The 23,734-nt window shown below is 40.0% G+C and overlaps 2 protein-coding genes across 3 annotated transcripts in view; both read left to right on the top strand.

Moving 5' to 3' along the window:
• Nucleotides 1-1,601: 1,601 nt before the first annotated feature.
• On the top strand, nt 1,602-6,463 carry sh3bgrl3 (SH3 domain binding glutamate-rich protein like 3). Its single transcript, XM_028400541.1, has 3 exons — nt 1,602-1,741; nt 3,695-3,862; nt 4,085-6,463. Exons 1-3 carry the CDS (start codon nt 1,697-1,699, stop codon nt 4,148-4,150), a joined length of 279 nt encoding a protein of 92 aa, XP_028256342.1. The 5' UTR covers nt 1,602-1,696; the 3' UTR covers nt 4,151-6,463.
• A 748-nt stretch (nt 6,464-7,211) lies between these two features.
• trappc9 (trafficking protein particle complex subunit 9) overlaps nt 7,212-23,734 on the top strand; it is a 171,302-nt gene continuing 154,779 nt past the window's right edge. The window contains exons 1-9 of one of the 2 annotated variants that reach the window (XM_028400048.1): nt 7,212-7,285; nt 8,055-8,650; nt 11,279-11,424; nt 11,535-11,660; nt 12,211-12,237; nt 13,175-13,296; nt 15,070-15,195; nt 15,721-15,937; nt 21,315-21,458. In XM_028400048.1, the coding sequence (XP_028255849.1) occupies nt 8,067-8,650; nt 11,279-11,424; nt 11,535-11,660; nt 12,211-12,237; nt 13,175-13,296; nt 15,070-15,195; nt 15,721-15,937; nt 21,315-21,458 (1,492 nt within the window). In that variant the 5' untranslated portion in view covers nt 7,212-7,285; nt 8,055-8,066. The remainder of the gene's footprint in view (nt 7,286-8,054; nt 8,651-11,278; nt 11,425-11,534; nt 11,661-12,210; nt 12,238-13,174; nt 13,297-15,069; nt 15,196-15,720; nt 15,938-21,314; nt 21,459-23,734) is intronic. The other variant, XM_028400050.1, reaches the window with a different exon arrangement.

The following is a 23,734-nucleotide window of genomic DNA, read 5'->3' as shown; positions in this document are numbered from 1 at the left end:
AAAAAGTCTTGTGTAAATTTCAAGCAATATGAACTAACTTAAAATAAAATGTTTGATTTTTTTCCAGGGAAGAAATAATAACCAAAATACAACTCAACAGTGTTTGTTCTTGTAACGGATCAGGCATGACTTTATAAGCACTGACTGGTGAGGAACATAACAGTGAGCATCGGGTTATCATGGCACCTTTTAGTGAGTGGGATATATATAAGGCAGCAAATGAACTTTTTACCACTTTGATGTTAGAACTATGAAAAATGGACACCTGAAGGATTTTGGACCAAACTGATATGGGTGGACGACTGGGTCAGAGCACCCTCTCCACCAGTCTGCGGTGGCCAATACATGTCTAAAGTGGTCCAGGAACAGGAGAAGAGGCGAGCTGGGCTTACCAACTCATGTGGTTGGACTGTGTGGTCTTTTAGCTCTAACTGTACTGCATTATACTTATTTGCTTAATGGGTGGTGTAGTTACAGACCAGTGAGAGCCAGCAGGTAGACATATCCACACTAATCTGTGTATGTAATGAGCATGTGATATTTTGTCTGCTGGACAGCTGAGGGTTTGCCTCATGACAGGAAAAAAGAATTCTTCCTGATAGAAGAGGGGACACATTCATATGTTTATGTGCGAGATGCTGCTAAACACAAGCAAGTTTTTGTCATCATGAAAGAGCTCTGAAATACCAATACCAGACCAATAAGCTGAAACATGAACTGTACATTTTTTTTTAGTTTGAATCCTTCAAAATGTGGAAATTGAACGTCTCTCTCATTCTATCTTGCTGACTGTCAGATGGAATAAATATAAAACTATCTCTGCTGCCCCCAAGTGTTGGAAATTTCTTTTGCCACATGAGCCGAGATGCCTTATTTTTTGTTGTCTTGTGTTTTGAGATGACAGCGCTCACACACCGCTTAGAGATGTCACGCAGATATGATGACCCTTTCCTGGCCGGACTCTGCACTCTGACAGAGGAAGCTGCTGCCTCCTGGTCCACACTGCACGGCTCAGTTACTCACTTGAAAGCCTGAATCAGCAGGGCTCTGTTGGACTCTCTCCCACATTTCCACCCCGTCTGAGTCACAATAGATGAGGCCAACGTGCTGTGCTTGTGATAATTAAATTTAATCTCTGCTCATTTGATTTAAGGAGCTCTAAATACCAAGAGCATTAACGCATGCAATGTGATATCATTTATAATAAAAATATAGATGATTACAATCTCCATCTGGTATTATCATATCGGGGTAAAGTGCAAATAATTTCCATATGAACACACACAGTTTACATACAGCAACTGCGGCTGCAGTAAATTTGACAAAGCAAGATACATAATAAGAGCAGAATTACCAATGCCCTAGGTCTGCTTAAATAAAATAAAATAAATAATATATAAAGTCAGTATAAAGTCATGCAACACACATAAACACATGTTTGTTTATACATTTAATTAAAACGAAAATTAGGTGGACTGATTTAACCTTTTCTCCACACACGGGGTTAATCCACGCCAGTCAATCCATGTTGTTTTCTTCCTGATTTTAAATTGAAATTGAAGACGTCTGACTTTTATTTTAAAAGTACGCGTTGCCAGGACTTCCTTCCGGTTGAAGTGCTCAGCTTGACGCGAGCGAGGAAAGGCTACTTGCAAGCAAGCAGACACACAAAGAGAGAGGGAAAGGACCTGCAGCTATGGGGGTTAAACTGTACTACACTACCGTCACTGCCTCCCGGACGGTAAGTGAAGCCGCCTTCATGCATGAAGTTAAATGTTTGTGTTTTCAGCTCCGGTGGCGGCAGCAGCTAACAACGCTCAGTCCAACAGACACACCCAGCACCCTATCAGTAATAGCTTCCCCCTGACTAACAGTGTAGCGGGCCTATGTCGCTTAATGTCCGCTATCATTATTGTAACGTCTGCATGACCTGGCTGTAGACATATTAAAAATTAAATTTATTATTGGGATATGTGTCTAAACGTGTCGAAGCATGCTCCATTATTCTTGCTAACTCGCCTTACCTTAGCAGAGGAAAGGTTTGGAGTTTTATTCAGCATGTTAGCTAGCTGTGTGCACATAATTCTCTTTAAACCATGAATTTTACACAACGCAAACAGTAAAATTATCATGGTGTCAATTTTTTTTTGCTAATAAGACGGCAAGGAATAGCTGTTTGCAGCGGTTTCCTGTTTAGAACTGTTTACCAAACTTCATTTAAAAATCCGTTAGTTTAAGCTTTACGTGCTTTTGGCGAATTTAAACGATAATAGGCTTTGTACATAAATACAAAGTTAGTTATAATAGTATAAATCGGATATATTGAAGACAAGTCCTTTTGAAAGGTTTGCATTCCTATAGGCGGCACACCTGCTTTTCCGTCTCCTTGGTCCAGTTGGGGTAGGATAGCATCAAGCTAACAGGGGACTCGGTAATAAAATCAGACATTTTACTGAAATAAAAGCTGCCTGGTATATTATATATTAGCCGAATTACCCAGAGTAAGATTTAACATGTAAACAAAGTCAGTCATTGACATTATTTTGAAATAATCCGTGTTAATCCGTATGATACGTTTAAATTCTTTGATTTCGTAATTGTGTTTTGCCACATTTTCTAGTGAATGTATGTATGTAAGTGAAAAGGGTCAGGGCTGTTTTTAAACGTTTAACACACAGTGTCCCCTGATGCAATGACAATACTAAGCAGCACGTTATTAAAATGGTGTATGGTAGTGCACTGGGATAAACATCTGGTATCTATTATAGGTGGGGGGAGATTGCGTTGTGAGAAAGTTTAGTGACGTGTATTTTTAACCCTCACATGCGCAGTAACAGTGCTTTCAGGTAACATCTGGTCTACTTCAGCAGCCTTTTAAGGAAGTCTTTCTAATTATTTAGAGTTTAGTTATTAAATATAGTATTTTATTTTATTATAGTATTAGCAGTAACTACATCTCGTGCATTGTTCTGTAATGCTGTTCAAAGTACATCCTATAAAAATGTATACAATCAAAGTCAGCTGCAGATTCCTCAGTACTTCCTATAATTCAGATGAGCATTTTGTTCCCAATTTTGTGGAACAAGTCAAAGCAACTTCCCCCTTTTTAGTTCGACAAAAGGACTCTGACCGTACAACTATCTACCAGCTTGTGTGTTTCTAGTTCCTGCTGCACTTAGGTGTGGTTACATTTTCAAACACCCCCTCCCAACTTCCTCAGTCACTAAAAAAAAGATAGCAGACAGTTGCTGCGTCTATTAATCATCCCCCACACCAGCCAGATAAAGCTCCTTGCCTTTGCAGCAGCAGCCTCAATAGTACTTAAATCTTATTGTTTTTCTCCTGTCACACTGGTATGCAAAAATGTGTCTGTATTACTGCCTTTAGGGAGAGCATATAGTACAAGGTTTATTTGAACAGTTTCTCAAAGCCTTTGTTTGCTTGTGCTTGTTTCCAAGAGTTTAAATCGAGTCAAGTGAACATATGGATTTTTTTCTGAAGATGTTTCTCTACCTCCCCGAGTGGCTTCCTCAGCTCTTGTGCTTGTTGTTTTGCATATGGTGACTAAAACGCTGTGTCATCGTTTCCCCTAAGATATTAGAAAAGAAAAGTTCATGTTGGTAAATGTCTCTATACTCAAAAGTCTGCTCTCCACTGGTAAGGGATGATTGTAATTAAAGCTGTTGTTTTTCAGGTGAAATCTCAACAGGCAGAAGTGATACGGATCCTTGACAGCAAAAGCATCCAGTACGAGCTCATTGACATCTCTTTGGGCGGTGAACTTCGTGACGAAATGAGAAGCAAAGCAGGGGACCCCACGGCAGTCCCTCCTCAGCTTTTCAATGAAGACCAGTACTGCGGAGTGAGGACCACACACACACACACACACACACACACACACACACACACACACACACACACACACACACACACACACACACAAACACACACAAACACACACACACACAATGCCTATTGCCCAAATTTGACATCTGTCCCTGTGTGAGTGGTCACTAAAAAGAGAGATTGCAATCTTTGTTTTCCACAATACAATTTCTTTGTTTGTTGTTCTTCTTCTTTACAGAACTATGAAATGTTTTCTGAGGCGGTGGAAGCAGATACAGTGGAACAGTTTCTGAAAATGGCATGAGGAGTGTACTTCTCCATCTGTAACCCCATCTCCTCCAACCACTTCCCCATTCACCTTGTGCCCTATCGGAGGCCCACTATCCAGTCTCTCTCTCTCTCTCTCTCTCTGCAGCACTGGCAGTGAACACCCACTTTCAATGCCATATTGAACAATGCCAAATATCTTGAAGCAACTAATCAGAAGACACACATTCCCCTACGCCGCACCATTAGAATCTAAATCAGTCTTAATCAGTTCTTGTTTTATGTCTTTCTCTTCTCTTTCCTTTGATTCCTGTCAGACTGTTCCCCTGTCTGCCAGACTAGTGTTACTAAGTGCTCCGGTCCTCAAGGAATCAAAGCGGCGTCTGAATGTGCAGTAATTAGGTCGACTAATCTTGGCCGCAGCCACATGATCGGTGGAGATTTAACTAATCCATTGGATGACAAAATTCAGAAACCCAGAATCTTCCTGACGCTGCAGACCAAACACACAATCATCAGTCATTCCTTAACATCTTCTTCTGTAGCCTTCATGTTTCCATGTTGTGCATGACGGCACGTTGTTCGTGCTCCTCGTGGAAGCAGCAAAGACTGCAAACTCCTTAAACCCAATTAAGAGTCACAGCCGCCAAAAGGCTGCTTTTAGGCTCAGACAACTCTTAGTAATTTTGGTCCATAGGTCTCCGTGTGTTTATGTAACAAGAGGTTTGGTTCTAAAATGGGAACCAACTGTAGCCTGAATAAATCTGATGTGACCTGTATGGAAGGTCAGACTGGCTAAAAAAAACATTTTTCACCAATATTCTGAATGCAAATGGCTTAGCCGGTGCTTAACTGTGACGAAGTACAGGTACAGTTACACTTTTTCCCGAACATTTCCTTCCCCATAATATATTTGCAGTTGTAAATGTGTCATTGTTTACATACATGTTTGCTAGCTTGCAGTCTTTTTGCACATTGCGTGCTGTTGTTACTAGCTATCAATCAAAAATAACATGAAACCAGTGGTAGAGTGTCTCGTATCCCATCTGTGGACGTAGAAAACAGCGACCCCCATAGTAAAACATTACTCAGTAACACTACTAATTGTCAAAACTTCTAAAGGATACCTTTAAATGAAGTTGTAGAAACATCCAGATGTTTACAGGTACATTTTCTGACAGTATAATAAGGTCTATAGTTGGGAAACAAGGCTGCAGCTACTGTTTAGTCCCAGGTAGTTTTGCAGGAAATTACTGATTTTATGGACTTTTCAGGTGTAAATTTACTGGCTGGTCACAGTATTCTAAGTATTTGAATTGTAAATAAAAACCCCACCTAAGTGACTAGAGAGGTGACAATAATGACAAGACCAAAAATATGGAAAATTAAGTCAACAAATGGAACCAAAAGTCTCTAATGGGCCAAACTTATTAACAAGTTGCTTTACTCGTTTCATCAGTGGTTACACATTTCAGTAGGTCGCTGCTTATTTTTAGTGTCTGGTGGAGCAGGATGAACACATTTCTTAACGTCACTTTTGGTGCCAATGTATATCTGTTAATGCCCTTCGCAGGTGGATATCATCTGTAGTGTTAGCACTTACCTGCCATCTTCTACATTTCCCATACTTTTACTGTATAACTTGAAAGCTTTGTGAGGTGCTCTTGACTGACGGGGCAAAAACATGCCAAATGGACAGAAAGGAGCATTTGATACCGGATTGTCTAAAGACGTGAAGTTTCGAGCTTTCAGCTGTGTAGCTTCTACTTACACTTTTCCCGTCACAGCTTCACTGATTGTACCTGTGCATGAAGATGCAGTAACATGACTATGCACTGAAACCCTGCCTCATTCTGAACACAAGAGATCCGAACTGACGTGTTTAGACTGACCTGACTTAGTCTTACAGCCTTAGGGAACACTCAACACACATGGGAAAAATTAAGGCTTTGCTTAATTGTGATTTTTATGAATTTGAATTGATTCCATTAATTGATATCATTTGATGTATACAGCACAGTTTCCCTCTGTCACTTACACTCACTTCCTTCTACCATAATTGTATTGTTATGGTTTGGGAATCCTGGTAACGACAGTCCTCACACACAACGTCTGTGCACTGTTTTTGTAAGTCGATGGTTGTTGATGTTTGCTTGTTATTGATGTACATTCATGAACCATGGTTTAGACATTCCATGTCTCTCTCTCTCTCTGAGCTCCTGCTTTGCTTTTGGACCAATTCCCCTTGGCCAAAAAAAGTTAATAGGGAATAAAAAGCTGTTGTCTTCCAAGAAGATTGTGAAAAGTGATTTATGGGTTTAAAAAAAATAAAACGGGAGTTTAATCTTTATGTGTGGATACTTTTTTTTTTACCTTTTTGTACACCTGGTTAAATGAGGAATTTTACACAACAGTGCAAAGATGTCTGCAAATTTAACAAGTTTCATTTTTAATTTGTTTTAAGTTGGTGGAATATTCTGGTTGGCTTTGCTTTCAAATGAACTCTTCCATGCATCTTCTCTTGATTATGCTTATTATTTAATTATAACATGGGCAATGTTTTAAAAAAGGGATTGCAATGTAAAATTGAAAAGAATTTAGTGGTGTGCAATTTTAGAACATTGTAATACATTTTTATGTCCGTTAGGAGGCAGCAATGAGCTAGAGTACACTTCTAATTTTCAGGAAGAATATAACGAAGAAAAGAAGTGACCCTTTTACAAAAAAGAAATTTCAAAGTAAGAGTTGCACATCCTGTGGAAGTATCGCTATTTTCCCTTGTTTCACTTATCAGGGTCTTATGAAATTATATTATTCATGCTGTCTGTCTGTCTGATTACTCAAAAAATAAAAGCAACAAACAATTCACAGATCAATTATACAATTAATTATTAATAAGTGAAAAGTTACTTTGCTGCTTGTTTCCCATGCAAATATATTTCTTACTATTCTTTTATCTGTGCCGAGACTGCTCTTTCGAGTCTTTACTGTACGTAACAACAAATGAAGGCACCAGGTATTAAGGTGTCTTAGTTGCTCAATCAGACAAACGTTTTCACCTGTGTCCTCAGCGTTTTATTCTGAAAATATATATCGGAAGTGCGTTTGTTGCTTTGGTGTTGCTGCTCCGAAGAAGGAAGCTCTAAATTTGACAAGTACCTGCAAACACAATGTGAGTAGATGTTATTTATTAAAGGAACTAGTGTAAAACACGATAAATTTGTTACATGCATTAGTGACTTGTTTTTTGATACTGACGACCGTTGTTACTCCGTGAGCCTGTCAGTAGAAAGACAGGTTAGCTAGCTAAAGTAAGCTAGCTGCAGTGTTTGGCACGAGAATGTGAACCATATTTTGTGCAGAAATCAATTAACTTTCAGAATTATGTAAGCTAAATAGAAATGATAATAGTAGAACTTGATTTTTGTTCTGCTGATCTTGTTGTCATCTTAATGTAACACTGTTAGCGGCCACATTTTATAGTAAGAGCTTAATGTTTTGGCTTAGCCACTGTAGCAGCTGTTTAGCTTTGCTTTTCGACAGTACATTCGCCATAACAGAGCTGTAAAACAGCAAAAATAAGACTGTATTTATAAACTCCCGCTGTGGTGTTTGAACATCTATAACCATACCACTAAAGTTAACCTCAATTTTGAATGGAGCAACGAGACTAGTTGGCTAGTATAACTTGTTATACTTGTGGTATAACGAGTTTTTTCCACCAGTGTGTTGAAAGCTGTGAGCTGTAACTTTCAGTGGTTTGTTTTATTACCAGTACATGTCTATATTATCAGTGCTATAAACAGTATAAATAGAACTTCTTCTCATAATACTCCCACTGAAAACTTTAGATAGAATATTGCACAATGTATTGAAAGCTAGTTGTTTGTTGTTATGTAAAACAAAACCAGCTCCACTCAGTGTTTTCCTGTCCCATGCAGCCACATGTAAAGATGAGTGTTCCAGACTACATGCAATGTGCCGAGGACCACCAGACAGTGCTGGTGGTTGTCCAGCCGGTTGGCATCGTACCCGAGGACCAGTTCTTCAAGATCTACAAGCGCATTGCCAGTGTGAGCCAGGTGAGCATCAGGGACTCTCAGCGGCTCCTCTACATTCGCTACCGCCACCACTACCTGCCTGAAAACAATGAGTGGGGTGACTTCCAGACGCACCGCAAAGTTGTGGGTCTCATTGCCATCACCACCTGCAAATCAAATAAGGAGTGGCCCCAGACTGCTGAGCGTTTCCACGGCCAGAAGGAGGTTTACAGCTCCACGCTGTACGATTCCCGGCTTCTGGTATTTGGGCTCCAGGGGGAGATTGCAGAGCAGCAACGTACAGATGTTGCCTTCTATCCCAGCTTTGAAGATTGCTCTGATGTGGAGAAGAGAGTGGAGGACTTTGTGGAGTCAATTTTTATTGTTCTTGAGTCTAAGCGGCTCGACCGAGCAACAGATAAGTCTGGTGACAAGATACCACTGCTTTGTGTACCCTTTGAGAAGAAGGATTTTGTGGGTTTGGACACGGACAGCAGGTGAGTATTTTCCTTTATTTAGTGTTTTGAGGGTGTTTTGAAAATGCCTGAATGTTAATTGTAGTCTGTAAATACTAAATTATTTTCAAGTTGTGTGTGTCAAGTTTCTTGTTACATGTCAGCCTCACCTGCTCAAATATTCTCTTCTCAAAAATCTGTCTTTTGATTTTTGCTGCATTCATTTTTGTTTGTTTACCTTGCTTTATTTGTCTTTCTTCTTTTTTTTCTTTCATACTGTCCTGTGAGTTTATTGTTGGGTGTAAAAAGGTGAGACGTTAGACTCATAAGTTAGTTACCCCCATATCGATCCCATCGGCTTTAGCTCTGTCCTTAAGGACACTATGCTGTTGTTCATTTGTTCATGACTCCAAAACAAACTCATCGCTCCTCCGCAGATTTTAATTCAGTCACAGCCTGATTTGGAATAGCCTCAGTAAAAGTCTGGAAAAATAAAGCTAGAATGCAATACAAGTGCCATCAATATCTACTACTCATACAGTTGTAAACTAAAGCTAAATTAATTGTAGGACAATCAATGATCATTAAAATCCACCACATGGTAACAGAATGATTTTCATGAATGTGATTCTTTTAGTTGATGGTTTGTGCACAACGTAGACCTGACCATGCATGCAAGAGACCTGGAGTTGCAAGCTACAGTACAAACCCCAACCTAAAACCTGATGAATATATCCATATCTAATTGGTTAAGCTGTAAATGCTATGGGATAATGCTGTTAACATGGCATGTATCAAAGTCAAAAAATTAACATTTTTATATGAAAGATCAGTCAACTTTTAGACTTCTTACACTGTCTCATTTGGTTCAGATAGCAGGTAAAGAGTCATACCTTTGTCCTCCATGTTTGCCCAAATACTCCAGATGACAGCTAATTTCCAACTGTATGGACTGACACTGGTTTCGGTCTCAATTCATATATAGAAATGTCATCTGGTTTGTATCTCCAAGTGCCTGTTTCTCCATCCATTAAAGTATCAGTTACACCTCTGGTTTCTAGGTAGTCACCTTTATAAAGCAACCAGTTGCAGAATGTTTTTTGAGCGATTTTCCAGCAGCCACATCAATAAATTAATTGTCAGGACTTTCAGCATTACTGTTAACTATCTAGAAAATAAATGTAATTTCTGAGATGGATAATTCTCCACTTTCTCACTTTCATTTCCTAGAAAGTATCGTATAAAGTGTTTTAAATTATATAAAAATTAATGATGAGTAAATGGAAATCGGCAATTAAAAATGATTAATTAAATATTCATTTATGAATCATTTGTAATATAAGAACATTAATTGTAGGCTTGCTGGGAGGTACTTTTTAGAGTTTTTGCTTGATCTCCTGATTGCGCACTGATTAAAAGACACGCAAGGTTAGACAAGCAATGAAATTAAACTGTGCTGATTGAATACTGTCTAAATAGGACTAGGTTCTTTAATACAATTACTTGGAATGCATTTATAAATGAGACTGGTATTTTAGAGTTTGTATTGTTTTTTTGTCAGTCATCAAGGTTTAGACAGTGGTATTCTATTATTCATTGACAAGTGATGGATTACTTGAAAATGTTTCTAGGCTAAATTCAATTTTATATATTATATAAGTAAAAGAAATGTTAGTGTCCATTTATAATTTAAACAAACATTCAAATAAAATATGTGTTTACCTTTAGCAGTAGTATTTGATGAAACATTCATAGACACCGGTTTGGTCTACTGAAGGAGGAGCTGATAGTTTGGACTCACTGAACATGACATGTCACAGCCTATCGTATGCTACTGAAGTTTTCCCCAGCTTTAGAGAACATTTGGGATTGGGAAGGTGCAGTTTGGCTGATCCATGCTGTACCTAGGTACATTGATTTACTATCTTTATACATGAGAGCATACATTACGTTCCAGCTTGGCATAACATTGACTTCACCAACTTTTAAAACCATAAACTTGGTAATAGCCTCTAAAAGTAGATTTAGGTGAATTTTTCCATGAGCTTCTCTTTCACTCTCGGTCAAACGATAACTTTCTTGTTCAGAAGTAGCCTATTGAGCATTACTATGAATTTTTAAACCGCAACAACTATGAAACATGTTTTCAGAGTAGACATTTTTATATTCCTGCCGCTAGATTGTGCTGCCAGAAAAATCGTCTTCATTCCATCCCAAGTCTTTCATCACCTTTATTGTCTTTATGTGACCTTCCCAGTCTTTCAGACAGCTGAAACATTATGCACAATGGTATTTAAGCCTTCCCTTAAAGTCTTTAAATTTTGCCTGGTGTCCTTAAACTGCTCCCTCCCATGTGTTTTTGTGCAAGACTAAAGGGGGACAGATCATACTCTGTCCTTGTCCTTGTTGTCTTTTGCTTCTGCTTGCCCCCCCATATTTCCCCTCTGTAGCTGGCTGATAAGATTCACTTGAGTCTCCTCTCCTGGCTGACATAACAAATGACAAAGCCATAATCTGAGCTGTTGTAGTGTATTCCATGTTCTTATGCCCTGACAGAAAATAATAATTCGAAATCCAAAAAGATGGATTTTATTCCAGAATTTCAGCCACTTCTCTTGTCCTGCTGTTGTCTAAAAAATTGCCTCCTTCTTCCTGCTGCTCTCCCCTCAGGCATTATAAGAAGCGGTGCCAGGGACGGATGAGGAAGCATGTCGGGGACTTGTGTCTCCAGGCGGGCATGCTGCAGGATGCGCTGGTCCACTACCACATGGCCGTTGAGCTGCTCAGGGGAGTTAATGACTTCCTCTGGCTAGGTGGTAAGTCTGGAAGATGCTACATTTTTTTTCCTATAATACTTTACACAACAGTGAATAATGTTTTAATTTCGTATCTGACAAAACACTTTGAATTTTGTGTTTGTCTGCAGCGGCATTGGAGGGTTTATGTTCAGCCTCTGTTATATTTCACTACCCTGGAGGGACAGGGGGGAAGATGGCGCGACGCAAACCCAGCATCTCCCAGCCTGCAGATGCAGGGAAGCGCCACAGGCCAGGTGAGCAGATCACTCTGTAACCAGACTGAAAAACACAGTGACCCCGATGACCCTGGTTGGTTTTTATTGAGTGAGAATGTCTGCTGCAGCTCAAACATTACTAAACACTGCTTAGCCAAGCTGCTTCCTAAACTGCTGAAGCTTTTCATGTTTAACCGTTTACGTAATATTAACTGTTTGCTCTGTAATTAACATGCTGTTAATGCTGCCCTGTATGTCTTCAAAAAAAAACAACAAGCAGTCATAATAAACACGTGTGTGAGGATAGGTGATTTAGCAGCTTGTGATTATTTTCTTGGATAGCTTTAATCTAATTCTAACAACATACAAAATCAAATTATACAGATAACAATGAGAGAGATATTCAATTAAATGTGAACACATTTTCCTTTAATTTTTGCATTATGTTTGTAAAACAAGCAGCAGTTTGTCATTGCTTTCAGCCCACACTTAAGCAGCAGCAGCCATTAAACACACTGTTGGGACTAACCCTGCTAACATTGCGGCTTGTGTCATGGAGTGAATCTGCATTCTCTCTCTCTGTCTGTAGGGGCTCAGGAGGTTCTCATTGACCCAGGTATGGAATGTCTAACCAGTGTAGCTCTTGTAGACACCAGTCTCCCTGTTTGCATGTGGTCACGTGTGCCTGTTGTGCATCTTCACCACATTGATTTGCATTTTGTTTTGAAGATCGGCTGATATTTATTTCCCCTGCTGTGACAGATTGTGGTCTCCTGTGTTGGTTTCCCGTCACCATTTTAGTTTATTTTTGATTCACCTGCTTTTTCTCGTACCCACTTTTATGCAGATGATTGTCACATGGTTGAAGGCCAAAATGGCCACTTTCCGTTGCTTCTATTCTTTATTTTCTGGTCAATTATTTAATTAACTCACAAGTTATGCTTGCTGATGAAACAACAATCATTTTTCCCTATCAAAGTATTTTTAAATCAGCTGTTTCTAGATATGTACCTGTAGCTCCGTGGAAGCATCATCACTGGTGCATATTTTGACTTCCTGTTTATTTAACATATTTAACTTGCTTAACTAGCTTGAGAAAATGTACTTGCCTATTTCAGCTGAGAAATGGTGCAATGCAGCACCGTGGTGCTGCTGCTGTCTTGGTTAAATTTGAATTCTGAGCTAATTTTAGCTGAGAGACGCACTTTGACTAGACATTTGTTGTGTTGGTTTGCTTACATCTTAAACATCCTAACACTTGTATTTGTGTAACAGAGTCTGCGCTTAGATGGTGTAGATTTAAAGGTTTATATTTTCAAATGTAACCATCAGAGCTGCACTCCACTGAGGATAATCCTGTGTTTTATCGTATTCTCTATGTCAATGTGAACATTGTATTGTGTAAATATGGACATGGCAGTGTTAGGAAAAGACTTGTCCAACTTTAGGTGGTGTGTTTAAGTTTCCTTTTTTCCTTTAGTGGCTGAACAGACTGGATGGCCATCTTGGTATCTTTCCTGTACTCATCTCACATTGTCCTCTTCTGAGTGTAGGTGCCCTCACAGCCAACGGCATTAGTGCTGACACCAGCGCCGAGATTGGACGAGCAAAGAACTGCCTTAGTCCGGAGGACATTATTGAGAAATACAAAGAGGCCATCTCCTATTATGGAAAGGTACAATCCTGCAACTACACAGCTGTTATGCATGAAATCTAACCAATGGTTTTGTTGTCTCATTAAGAATAATAATAGATATTAAAGTGTAGCAAAATTTATCATCATTGTATCATTTTTAGATCCCAACTCTTAAACACAAAAGGAGGTTAAGATCATATCAAAATGTATAAGAACAAAATATTGTACAAAATATAGTGTTACCATCTAATAAAAAACATGGACTAGCTGATAATCACATGTTAAGCAAGCTGTAGCTGTAGTTTTAGTTGTGTCACAGGGTTAAAAACAAATTCTACTTTAGTTTTAACCAAGTGTCAAAAATGTAATTGGGTAATGCACCGAGAATGGTAGTTAAATTAATTACTATTAGGAATCATATTAAGATGGGGAGTATAATGAAATGATATATTGATAAATAATTCTAGACCATATCCTCTGGTTTTTCATAATACTTTCATAGTTTTGGCTGGTGTAATTGTGAAAGGTGTGGCATTAACAGGATTTGAAAGTCTTAAATTAAACTTGCTGAACCCTGCAGAAACCCTGATGGAAGAAAGCTGCCCAGCCAAAGTTTATATTCATGACCACTTTCTAAAGATTAAAGATACAGCTATAGTAGGAACAATTGGGCTTAGAGCTCAGTGCCGCAGTCGCAGGAGGGAGGTCACAAAGTATTGAAAGACTTTAGTGCTTTGATGGGGCACTTCAGAATTACAAATGCCAAAACTTGATCAGTAGATAAGAAGCCACAAGCTCAAAGGCTGATATTCTGATATTCTGCTTCAGTAGTAAGTGTTGAGCAGTACGCAGCAGGTCCTGACCTGGGCTGCAGTGGTTCTTTAAAAGTTCATCACTGCATCTGTATAAAGATTTAAAACAGTGTCTGGCCTTCTAAAGTTTCGGCTGATGAAGGTTTCTTTGATACATCCCCGGTGGTTTGAAATCTGTGCAGTAATACTTGTTCATTTCACCAGGGGGCAGTATTTGATTTGGTTTGACACGTGAAGGCAGTGATGTCACTGTGTTTGAGCGGTGTCAGACCGGTACATGCTGACAGCAGCTGTTTGTTACTGAATGCTACATGGGGACAAGAGTCGCTATCAAACAAGCGGGCATGTGTAATTATTGGAAATGGAACTATATTAGTCAGCAATAACCTTTTAGAACCAGTGTTAACCAGACAAAACACCATGTATGCCTTTATAGCATAATGTATCTGCTCTCTGTACTTGTACAAAGTCAGAAAGAATTGTATTAAAGTATCCCTCATGGTTAGCTGAATAGCTGAATAGGCTCATTATGCTACCTAACTATTCAGAAGCAATCCTGTGCTTTATCTTCATTATTATAATTGCCTTTTTACACTGACCTCCCTCAGCCCTTTTACCTGTAACTAGTTCATTCAGAATTAAATTACATCTCAACACATAGCCTGTTAGATATTAATTGAATTTTAATAAGGCGACAGCGAGGGTGGAAGTGGAAGGAAGTCGAGGGACTTCTAGATAAAAATGCACAGCGTGAAGACAGAAACAGAGTAACGGCCAGGAATCCCTAAAAGACAAGCGACAGGGGGAAGAGTTATCAGACTTGTCCGTCATCCCACATTTGTGGTGGTGACTGATGAGCGTGGTCATATGTTAATGAGAAAACATTCCCTCTGATTACGGGGTGGGTTGTAAAACTCAAGGCAACCCTCATTGACTATTCATTTTTCATTAACGTAGAGCATCCCCCCCACACCCTGCTCCTCCTCTTATCTCCCCTCAGTACAAGAACGCAGGCGTGATCGAGCTGGAGGCCTGTGTGAAAGCAGTCAGGGTGCTGGCCATTCAGAAGAGGGCCAGGGAGGCCTCCGAGTTCCTGCAGAACGCTGTTTACATCAACCTGGGACAGGTACGCAGTCTGACTGGGAAATAAATGCTTTTCCAGCTGCAGTGGATGATTAATACGGCCACTGACTCTATGTTGTATAGCATATCATACTGTAAGCAGAAAGGCACACTAAATCACAACTCACTTTTACCATTTTGTGACCTCAGAATATGTATTAGCTTTTGCCCAAGCTCTTTATCACTGCAATAGCAATGCATTTCTTTTTATCTATTTTTTCATCTTTAGTACAAAAGCTTTGTCTGCTAAATGCTCTGGTTTAGTTTCCTTGTGTGACCCACGTAGTCACTTCTAGCCTTGCAGTGATTCACTTGCTTTTTTTCCTCATATTTTACATCTTGATAATTACTGCCACAATTTAGTGTGTTTGTGTTATTGTTAGTATAGATCTGTGTACCATTTGTACTTAGCAGGATGTCACAGCATTGTAAGAGCAAATATGTGGATGTTATTTTTGCATCTGCATGTTCTTTAATGTGAAAATACAAGTCAAAGTAAAAACACATTATGATGTCTGTATAACTGCAGCTATCGGAGGAAGAGAAGATCCAGCGCTACAGCATCCTGTCTGAGCTCTACGAGCTGATTGGCTTTCATCGCAAGTCGGCCTTTTTTAAGCGTGTCGCAGCCATGCAGTGCGTGGCGCCCACTATCCCAGAGCCTGGCTGGAGGGCCTGTTACAAGCTGCTGCTGGAGACGTTACCTGGATACAGTCTGTCCCTGGATCCCAAAGACTTCAGCAAAGGTACGCTCGGATGCCAAAATGTGGGGATCATGTCTTTATTATCAAGTTCTTTATCTCTTCTGGACCCAGAAAAATATGTAATATTCTGGCTTGGTAATTGACACACAAATGACTATTAATGAACTTTACTGCATAGCGTTTAATGCTATTGTTAGATTATTTGTTAGTTTTTATGAGTCAGTAGTTGTCACCTAATGTGGATTTTACATCAGTCGAATGAGTAATTCTCAATGAATAAATCTCTTCTGAAAGCGTTACTGCGCTACACTGTTGTGTGATCCAGAGTTCATGAGTGACAGCAGTGTAAACATATTTAATAGATTAAGGAGATGAATGGCATTGACTCATCTCAATCCAAGCTTTTTCTCCTTCAGGGTGTTCTGCATTCACACCAGCACTTTGCTCAAACAGCAGCACGGCTGAGACCTTACCTGGGCTTTTGTAAGGCCCTCGTGATAAGCCTCTTGGTTCTACAGACTGTTGACCCTTGCTCATTGCAGCCACTCAGTTGGCATTGGTAACATAAAAGATAGATCACACAGTGAACAGAAAAGCTCAGGGACGTCTGTATTTTATCTTGTGATCGCTATTCAAAGGACATTGTGAGAGGATGTCTTTTTTCCTCTGATATCCTGTTAATCTTTGGCCCTTTTTTCTTTTATAAATGGTGAGTAGCAGCTGCATTATATCTGAGGTAAAATGTTTGTACTGAAACTGAGTATTAAAGATAATATTTGGCGCTAACTGCCTGTCACTGATACTTATTCACAACTAAAATGAGTAGAGATCAGGGCTCTGTGGGTCCATATAATCTGTTGCAGGACTCTTTGTTATGCAGAATAAATTGAATGAAAAAATGATCATTAGTGCATGATGTGTAAGAATCTAAACATCTGATGTCAAAACTTTTGAGTGGCAGTATGAATCTAAATACTGAGTAATATGGCAAAACAGTTATTTTCTGCTCCTGCATTTCTTTGATAAAGAGGATGATTATTATTAAGTTAAAGTTAAGAATAAAAATCCACTTTCCTTGCTTTATTTACATCCATTCGGCTTGCATTTAGCAGTTTCAAATACAATATACTGTGGTTCACAGTGACATGCTGTGTGTGTGTGTGTATATATGTATATATATATATACACTCAACAAAAATATAAACGCAACACTTTTGTTTTTGCTCCCATGTTTCATGAGATGGACTTGAAGATGTAAACTTCATTCCAGATACACAATATTACCATTCCTCTCAAACATTGTTCACAAATCTGTCTAAATGTGTGATAGTGAGCACTTCTGCTTTGCTGAGATAATCCATCCCACCTCACAGGTGTGCCACATCAAGATGCTGATCTGACATCATGATTAGTGCACAGGTGTACCTCAAACTGCCCACAATAAAAGGCCACCCTGAAATGTGCAGTTTTGTCTCACAGCAAAATGCCACAGATGCCACAAGCATTGAGGGAGCGTGCAATTGGCATGCTGACAGCAGGAATGTCAACCAGATCTGTTGCTCGTGCATTGAATGTTCATTTCTCCACCATAAGCCGTCTCCAAAGGCGTTTCAGAGAATATGGCAGTACATCCAACCGGCCTCACAACCGCAGACCACGAGTAACCACACCAGCCCAGGACCTCCACATCCAGCAGGTTCACCTCCGAGATCGTCTGAGACCAGCCACTCAGACAGCTGCTGAAACAATTTTGTTGTTTTGCATAACCAAACAATTTCTGCACAAACTGTCAGAAACCGTCTCAGGGAAGCTCAACTGCATGCTCGTCGTCCTCATCGGGGTCTTAACCTGACTCCAGATCGTCGCCGTAACAGACTTGAGTGGGCAAATGCTCACATTCGATGGCGTCTAGCATGTTGGAGAGGTGTTCTCTTCACGGATGAATCTCGGTTTACATTGTTCAGGGCAGATGGCAGACAGCGTGTGTGGCGTCGTGTGGGTGAGCGCTTTGCTGATGTCAATGTTGTGGATCGAGTGGCCCATGGTGGTGGTGGGGTCATGGTATGGGCAGGCATCTGTTATGGACGAAGAACACAGGTGCATTTTATTGATGGCATTTTGAATGCACAGAGATACCGTGATGAGATCCTGAGGCCCATTGTTGTGCCATACATCCATGAACATCACCTCATGTTTCAGCAAGATAATGCACGGCCCCATGTTGCAAGGATCTGTACACAATTCTTGGAAGCTGAAAATGTCCCAGTTCTTGCATGGCCAGCATACTCACCGGACATGTCACCCATTGAACATGTTTGGGATGTGCTTGACCGGCGTATACGACAGCGTGCACCAGTTCCCACTAATATCCAGCAACTTCGCACAGCCATTGAAGAGGAGTGGACCAACATTCCACAGGCCACAATAGACAATCTGATAAACTCTATGCGAAGAAGATGTGTTGCACTGCATGAGGCAAATGGTGGTCACACCAGATACTGACTGGTTCTGAGTCCCCAGACCGCCAATAAAGCAGAAACAAAATGCACATTTCAGGGTGGCCTTTTATTGTGGGCAGTTTAAGGTACACCTGTGCACTAATCATGATGTCAGATCAGCATCTTGATGTGGCACACCTGTGAGGTGGGATGGATTATCTCAGCAAAGCAGAAGTGCTCACTATCACACATTTAGACAGATTTGTGAACAATGTTTGAGAGGAATGGTAATATTGTGTATCTGGAATGAAGTTTAGATCTTCAAGTCCATCTCATGAAACTTGGGAGCAAAAACAAAAGTGTTGCGTTTATATTTTTGTTGAGTGTATATATATATATGTGCCCTCGCATTACATATTCTCTCCACACTGACACATCATCTCTACCACCCAAGTCTCAGCTGAGGTATCTACTCTGAATTCCCACAGGGCTGATAACAAAGTAAAAAAGGGTGGTTTTAAGTCATTTGGCAGAAGGAATCAGGTGGGGGTTTATCAGGCAATAAGCTGGAGATGCAAGTTCAAGAGGAAAAAAAAGGAAAAGGAGATAAATGGTGTATTTTAATAAGGCCGCTGTGCCCTAAGATACATTGGAGCAAATGGCTTTTTAAGTGGTTCACAGACTTCTTTCTGTTACTAGAAATGGGGACGCTTTCATTTTCTGTCCTCCTCCTTCCTCCCACATAGACCTCTGTTCCAAATGCTGTCAGTCTGTCACAGGAATTCAGGGAGGTTTCTTTTTTTGTGATAGTCTGGATGTTTATTATCGAGAAGAATCTGAATGGCAGATCAGAGGCTGGCGGAGGATACAGTGCCTCTATAGTTAGCGTGACAGTGCCGTTGCTTGGCCGTGGCACCACGCTCATTATCTTGGTGGTGTGTTAATTGGATTGCCAGACACCTCCAGTTGGGGTCTGAAAATACCACAAATGAAGTCATTTTTCGTGTGCGAGCTCCGAAATCCAAAGTGTCCTTTGGATTACTGTCCTCCAGATAAGCGCTGCTTTTGGCAGACAGGTGGAAGTCAGCTATTTTTAGACTGCTTAGTGGGTGCAGTTTCACAACAGGGGAAAAGAATGGCTTATGGAGGAATTTCAGTTTGTCGAGGAGTCGAGATGAATAATAACAGAAAAGTGCTGATAAGTGAAAAGCATCAGGCATGATTTGATGATATTGGAAGTGGTATTTAAGCTGAGGAAACATCTGAGTGTTTACTGAGTATCTGCCTTCCCTCCCTGATGCCCTCATTGCCTCTTCCAGCACATCTCTCCTTGAGTTCTTCTTTCCTACTCAGTGAGTCAACAGTCGACAGCTGGAGAGTAGAGCGGGGCATCTCGTAGGGGCTAAGGGCCTTATGTAACAGTTGGTGTCAGGCTAGAATGCTATTAAGATGGCTTGTGGAGCTCTGCAGAGCAAACATACCCAGCTAAGTTACCGCCACACTGAAGGACATGTGATAGTTTGTAAAGACCTCCATTTTTAAGAGATCCAATGAAAACCCTTGAATTAAATCTAATTATGTGTGGTCCTTTGTGTGTGTGTGAAGCTTTTGGAGCATGCCAAATACAGGATTATGAAGATCTGTCACCCACTTTTTTGCAGTGTGTTCAGTTATTATGTTTGACAGTAATTATGGTGTAGGAGTGATTACAAGACATTCAGGCTAAAATTAGAGTTGGGGGCGGGATTTGGGACATAACATTACTGAAAAAACATAAAATTCTACAAAACATTTTTGAATTATTTTTGAGTTTGTGAAATTCTATATTTAGTCAATGAATGCCCTTAAATCTAAATTAATGTATCAGTATCTAAAAAGGTTTTATTTGCTGATGATATTTGAATGCATTTCTATCAATTATTATTATTATGAGTAGTTTTCAAATTCAAACTGATTGATAGGTTGCAAAAATACTATAAAATCCCATCGGTTTTTATGTACTGTAGCTGCTCGCCATCCCTTGTACCATTAAGTGTACTCTTTCCCCACCAATAGCTGATTGACTGCCTGTCAATACCTCACTTGTGGACCTGGTAGGGTTTAGCTCCAGTGATGGCTGCTAACATGGGCTGTTAAATGGGACATTACTTGGCTTCACAACAGTTCTTTAGAAACCTATGGATGGTGTCACAGACAGTTCTTCTCTTGTTATATACAGTCTGTGGGTTAATTATAACCATTGCATAAGTGTGTGTTGAGTCAATTCTTTCTCAGTACTCTCAGCAGTGGTTGATTTTCTTTTACCTCTTTTAAGAATCAATCAAGACACATCCCAGCTTAGAGATTGAATCAATAATTAAATAAAAAATGTATTTAGAAATGACTGATTGTAGGTTTCAAATGTCTTGTAAGTAGAGGAGATGGTTCAGAATATTTTTTACTAAACATATTATGAATAATCTTTAGGTTTTATTAGCATCATCAAACATTTAGCTGGGCGCATCAGTACAAATAGATTGAGAATGAACCATAGTCATATAGGTCATATAGATTTTATTAAAAGTAAATATATATATATATATATATATATATATATATAAAATTCCCTTCTCACTCACTCTTATGGGTGGGGTGTGTGTCTTCCTCAATGCCGGGTCCTCAACCAGAGGCCTGGGAGTTTCAGGGTCCTTTGCAGTATCTTAGCTGTTCCTAGCACTGCCCTCTTCTGGTCTGAGAGCTCTGCCGTTGTTCCTGGGATCTGTTGGAGCCACTCTCCCAGTTTGAGGGTCACAGTCCCTAGGGTTCCAATTACTATGGGGACCACTGTTACCTTTGCCTACCACATCTTTTGTAGCTATTCTTTAAGCCCTTGATATTTCTCCAGCACCTTCCTTCTCAACACTATTGATTTGGAAGCTCTGTAACATTAGATGTCAGCAATGAGCTTTCTAAGTGTAACTTCCTTCTCATCTCTCTCTCAGGTACCCACAGAGGCTGGGCTGCTGTACAGATGCGCCTCCTGCATGAGCTGGTGTACGCCTCCCGTCGCATGGGCAACCCAGGCCTGTCTGTGCGCCACCTGTCCTTCCTGTTGCAGACCATGCTGGATTTCCTGTCTGATCAAGGTCAGCTCACAATGAAGTCTACCTTTTTTTCCCCCAGAGTTTAAACCCTTTGAGGCTCTGCCAGTTTCATGCCCAGACGGGAAAAAAAAATCTTGAAACAGCCAATCTGTCCCTTGGTGATTGCAGCATTATACCTTGCCTTTAATAGTATGCGATGCACAACAAAGCCAGCTTTTTCTTGGCAGGAGTGCAACATTGTGCTCTGACCAGAAATCCTGTGCAGCCAGGAGATAGGGTTTTCACTGAAGCAGTGTGAGCCAGACGGTCCACTGGCCACACAATAGAGGCCAGTGTAATCCTTGGTTGGCTACTGAGCATGAGAATTGAGAGAGAGAGGGAAGGAGCGAGGGAGGGAGGATGAAGGAGACGAGGTAGGAACAAGAGGAAGCAACCTTACAGTATAAAATATTAAACATCAGCAACCGCTTAGTCTGTTGCTAGGACAAATGCTCTTAGAAATAGTTGTGCTGGAAATACACGACTGTCTGAGGCTTTTCACACATCAAAATGCTGTGTGATGTGTAAGAACTGAGGAAGAAGAATACTTAGATGTGAGCTAAGTATTTTCTCAGTAAAGAAACTGACCTTGTAAGCTGACTTCTGGAGCAGTGCTCAACAATAAAATAGCATTCCTTATTTATTTTGTAACTTCTTGGACTCTCAGCACGGCCTACTGCAGTTTGGGTGCCCTCCTTTGATTGTCTGTACTCCTGTCTGCAGTCTGATATTAAAAATGTCAGAAAGGTTACTGTAGTTTGCTCTAGTGAAAAAAGGTCCCCTTTGTTGTGCGTTTGTGTGTTTGTGTATATGTCAAGCACAGAATAGGGATGGACAGAAAGACATTTTTTGCGGCTTTACTTCAGTAGAAGCAACCTTGTGAAAGTTTGACTCCTGCACATGTAGAGTAGACCATCATAGACACTAAACATTTTTTTAAACATTCAGGCTTGGGTGATGTCGCTATGGAGCTGAATAAGACACAAGAAAAGTGAATGACATCAGGATGTATGAAGGGTATTTTTGTACTGGAAGTCTGCCCCTGCACTGAATTAGAATGGGATGTCCTGATGTGTCTCCTGATGCCAATGTTAGCTGTCTCAATGTCCAAAACAATCAATATGAACTACCAAGCAGCAAATAATTTATATTTATAACTCTGGATATTGCTCAATAATTTTAGCAAACATTAGTTACACTGTGTAGGATTGTAAGCAGACACGATACATTTTTTCAGATGGCATGGCATCTACAATTGTCTTTTGGTTTGCTCACCTCTGCACAGAGGACTGGCTGTATTATCAGATACATGGCTTGGGTGTTTTATTATGGCCTTTGCCCTTTGAGTCACACCAGATCATAAGTTAACATGTAGCCACGAGATGATAAAAAGGTCGCGTGGGACTCAGGTATGGTACATCTAAGTGCTAAAATGAAATCAGTAAATCTTGCTTGTGTTCCATTTGAAGACCAGGGAGTGTGTATGGTCTCTCAAAGTTACACTATAAAGGGGAGCGCACCAACTTAGTTACCTATAACATCACCAAATTCCTATTCATCATCCTGTCACCAATAACAGAAAAATACACTGATGTTTGGAGCAAGTGCATCGCCCATTTGTATCCTAGTTTTCGTCTACATGACGTAAGTACATGTCATCATTTCTTACAGATTGAATCTGATAAGACTGACAAGTGTAGGTGATGATGTAAAATTGCATCAGCTGTTACTTTTAGCTACAAGCTGCAAAGAGTTGCAGCCAATCATGCACCAGAAAGGTGAGTCATGTGATGTGTGCTCTCCATTAATAATTATAATGTAGTAATGTGTAAAAAGGTTGTGGTTAAACTCTTTTTCAGCTTTAATGTAAATCTAGATTAAAATGAAACTACCATATTATATACCCTTTACAAGACGAATCAACTATGGGGCAGCACTGGGCAGCAACATGAAGTTCACTCAGGAGGACCTTAGCAGAAACCGTCTTCTTGGCTGGTCTAGTTGACATTGAAGTATACAGAAAACCCACACACTCAAATCAATATTTACTATTTGATTCTGACAACCTAGTGCAGGGGTGTCAAAGTCAAATGGACGGAGGGCCAAATAAAACATTTTGCTACAAGTCGAGGGCCGGATTGTCCGAATGTTCATTGAAATCAAAATTTGACCTACTGAAAACCTAACAAATATATTATGATTAGATAAATAAAGCAATATTTTGTTATGACTCTGTCAGTAATTTTTAATTTTCAACAGGCTGGCACAAAAGACAAATA

The sequence above is a fragment of the Parambassis ranga genome, chromosome 2 (assembly GCF_900634625.1).
Source record: "Parambassis ranga chromosome 2, fParRan2.1, whole genome shotgun sequence".
Taxonomy (NCBI): Eukaryota; Metazoa; Chordata; class Actinopteri; family Ambassidae; genus Parambassis; species Parambassis ranga.
The sequence above is the reverse complement of the archived record's forward strand: the minus strand, read 5'-3'. Positions and strand labels throughout refer to the sequence as shown.

Bases quoted from the DNA above. Each gene is read 5' to 3' on its own strand.
- sh3bgrl3 (XM_028400541.1), top strand. From the start codon at position 1,697: ATGGGGGTTAAACTGTACTACACTACCGTCACTGCCTCCCGGACG. The intron at 1,742-3,694 runs GTAAGTGAAGCC...GTTGTTTTTCAG, and splicing joins CCGTCACTGCCTCCCGGACG to GTGAAATCTCAACAGGCAGA. The intron at 3,863-4,084 runs GTGAGGACCACA...TCTTCTTTACAG, and splicing joins ATGAAGACCAGTACTGCGGA to AACTATGAAATGTTTTCTGA.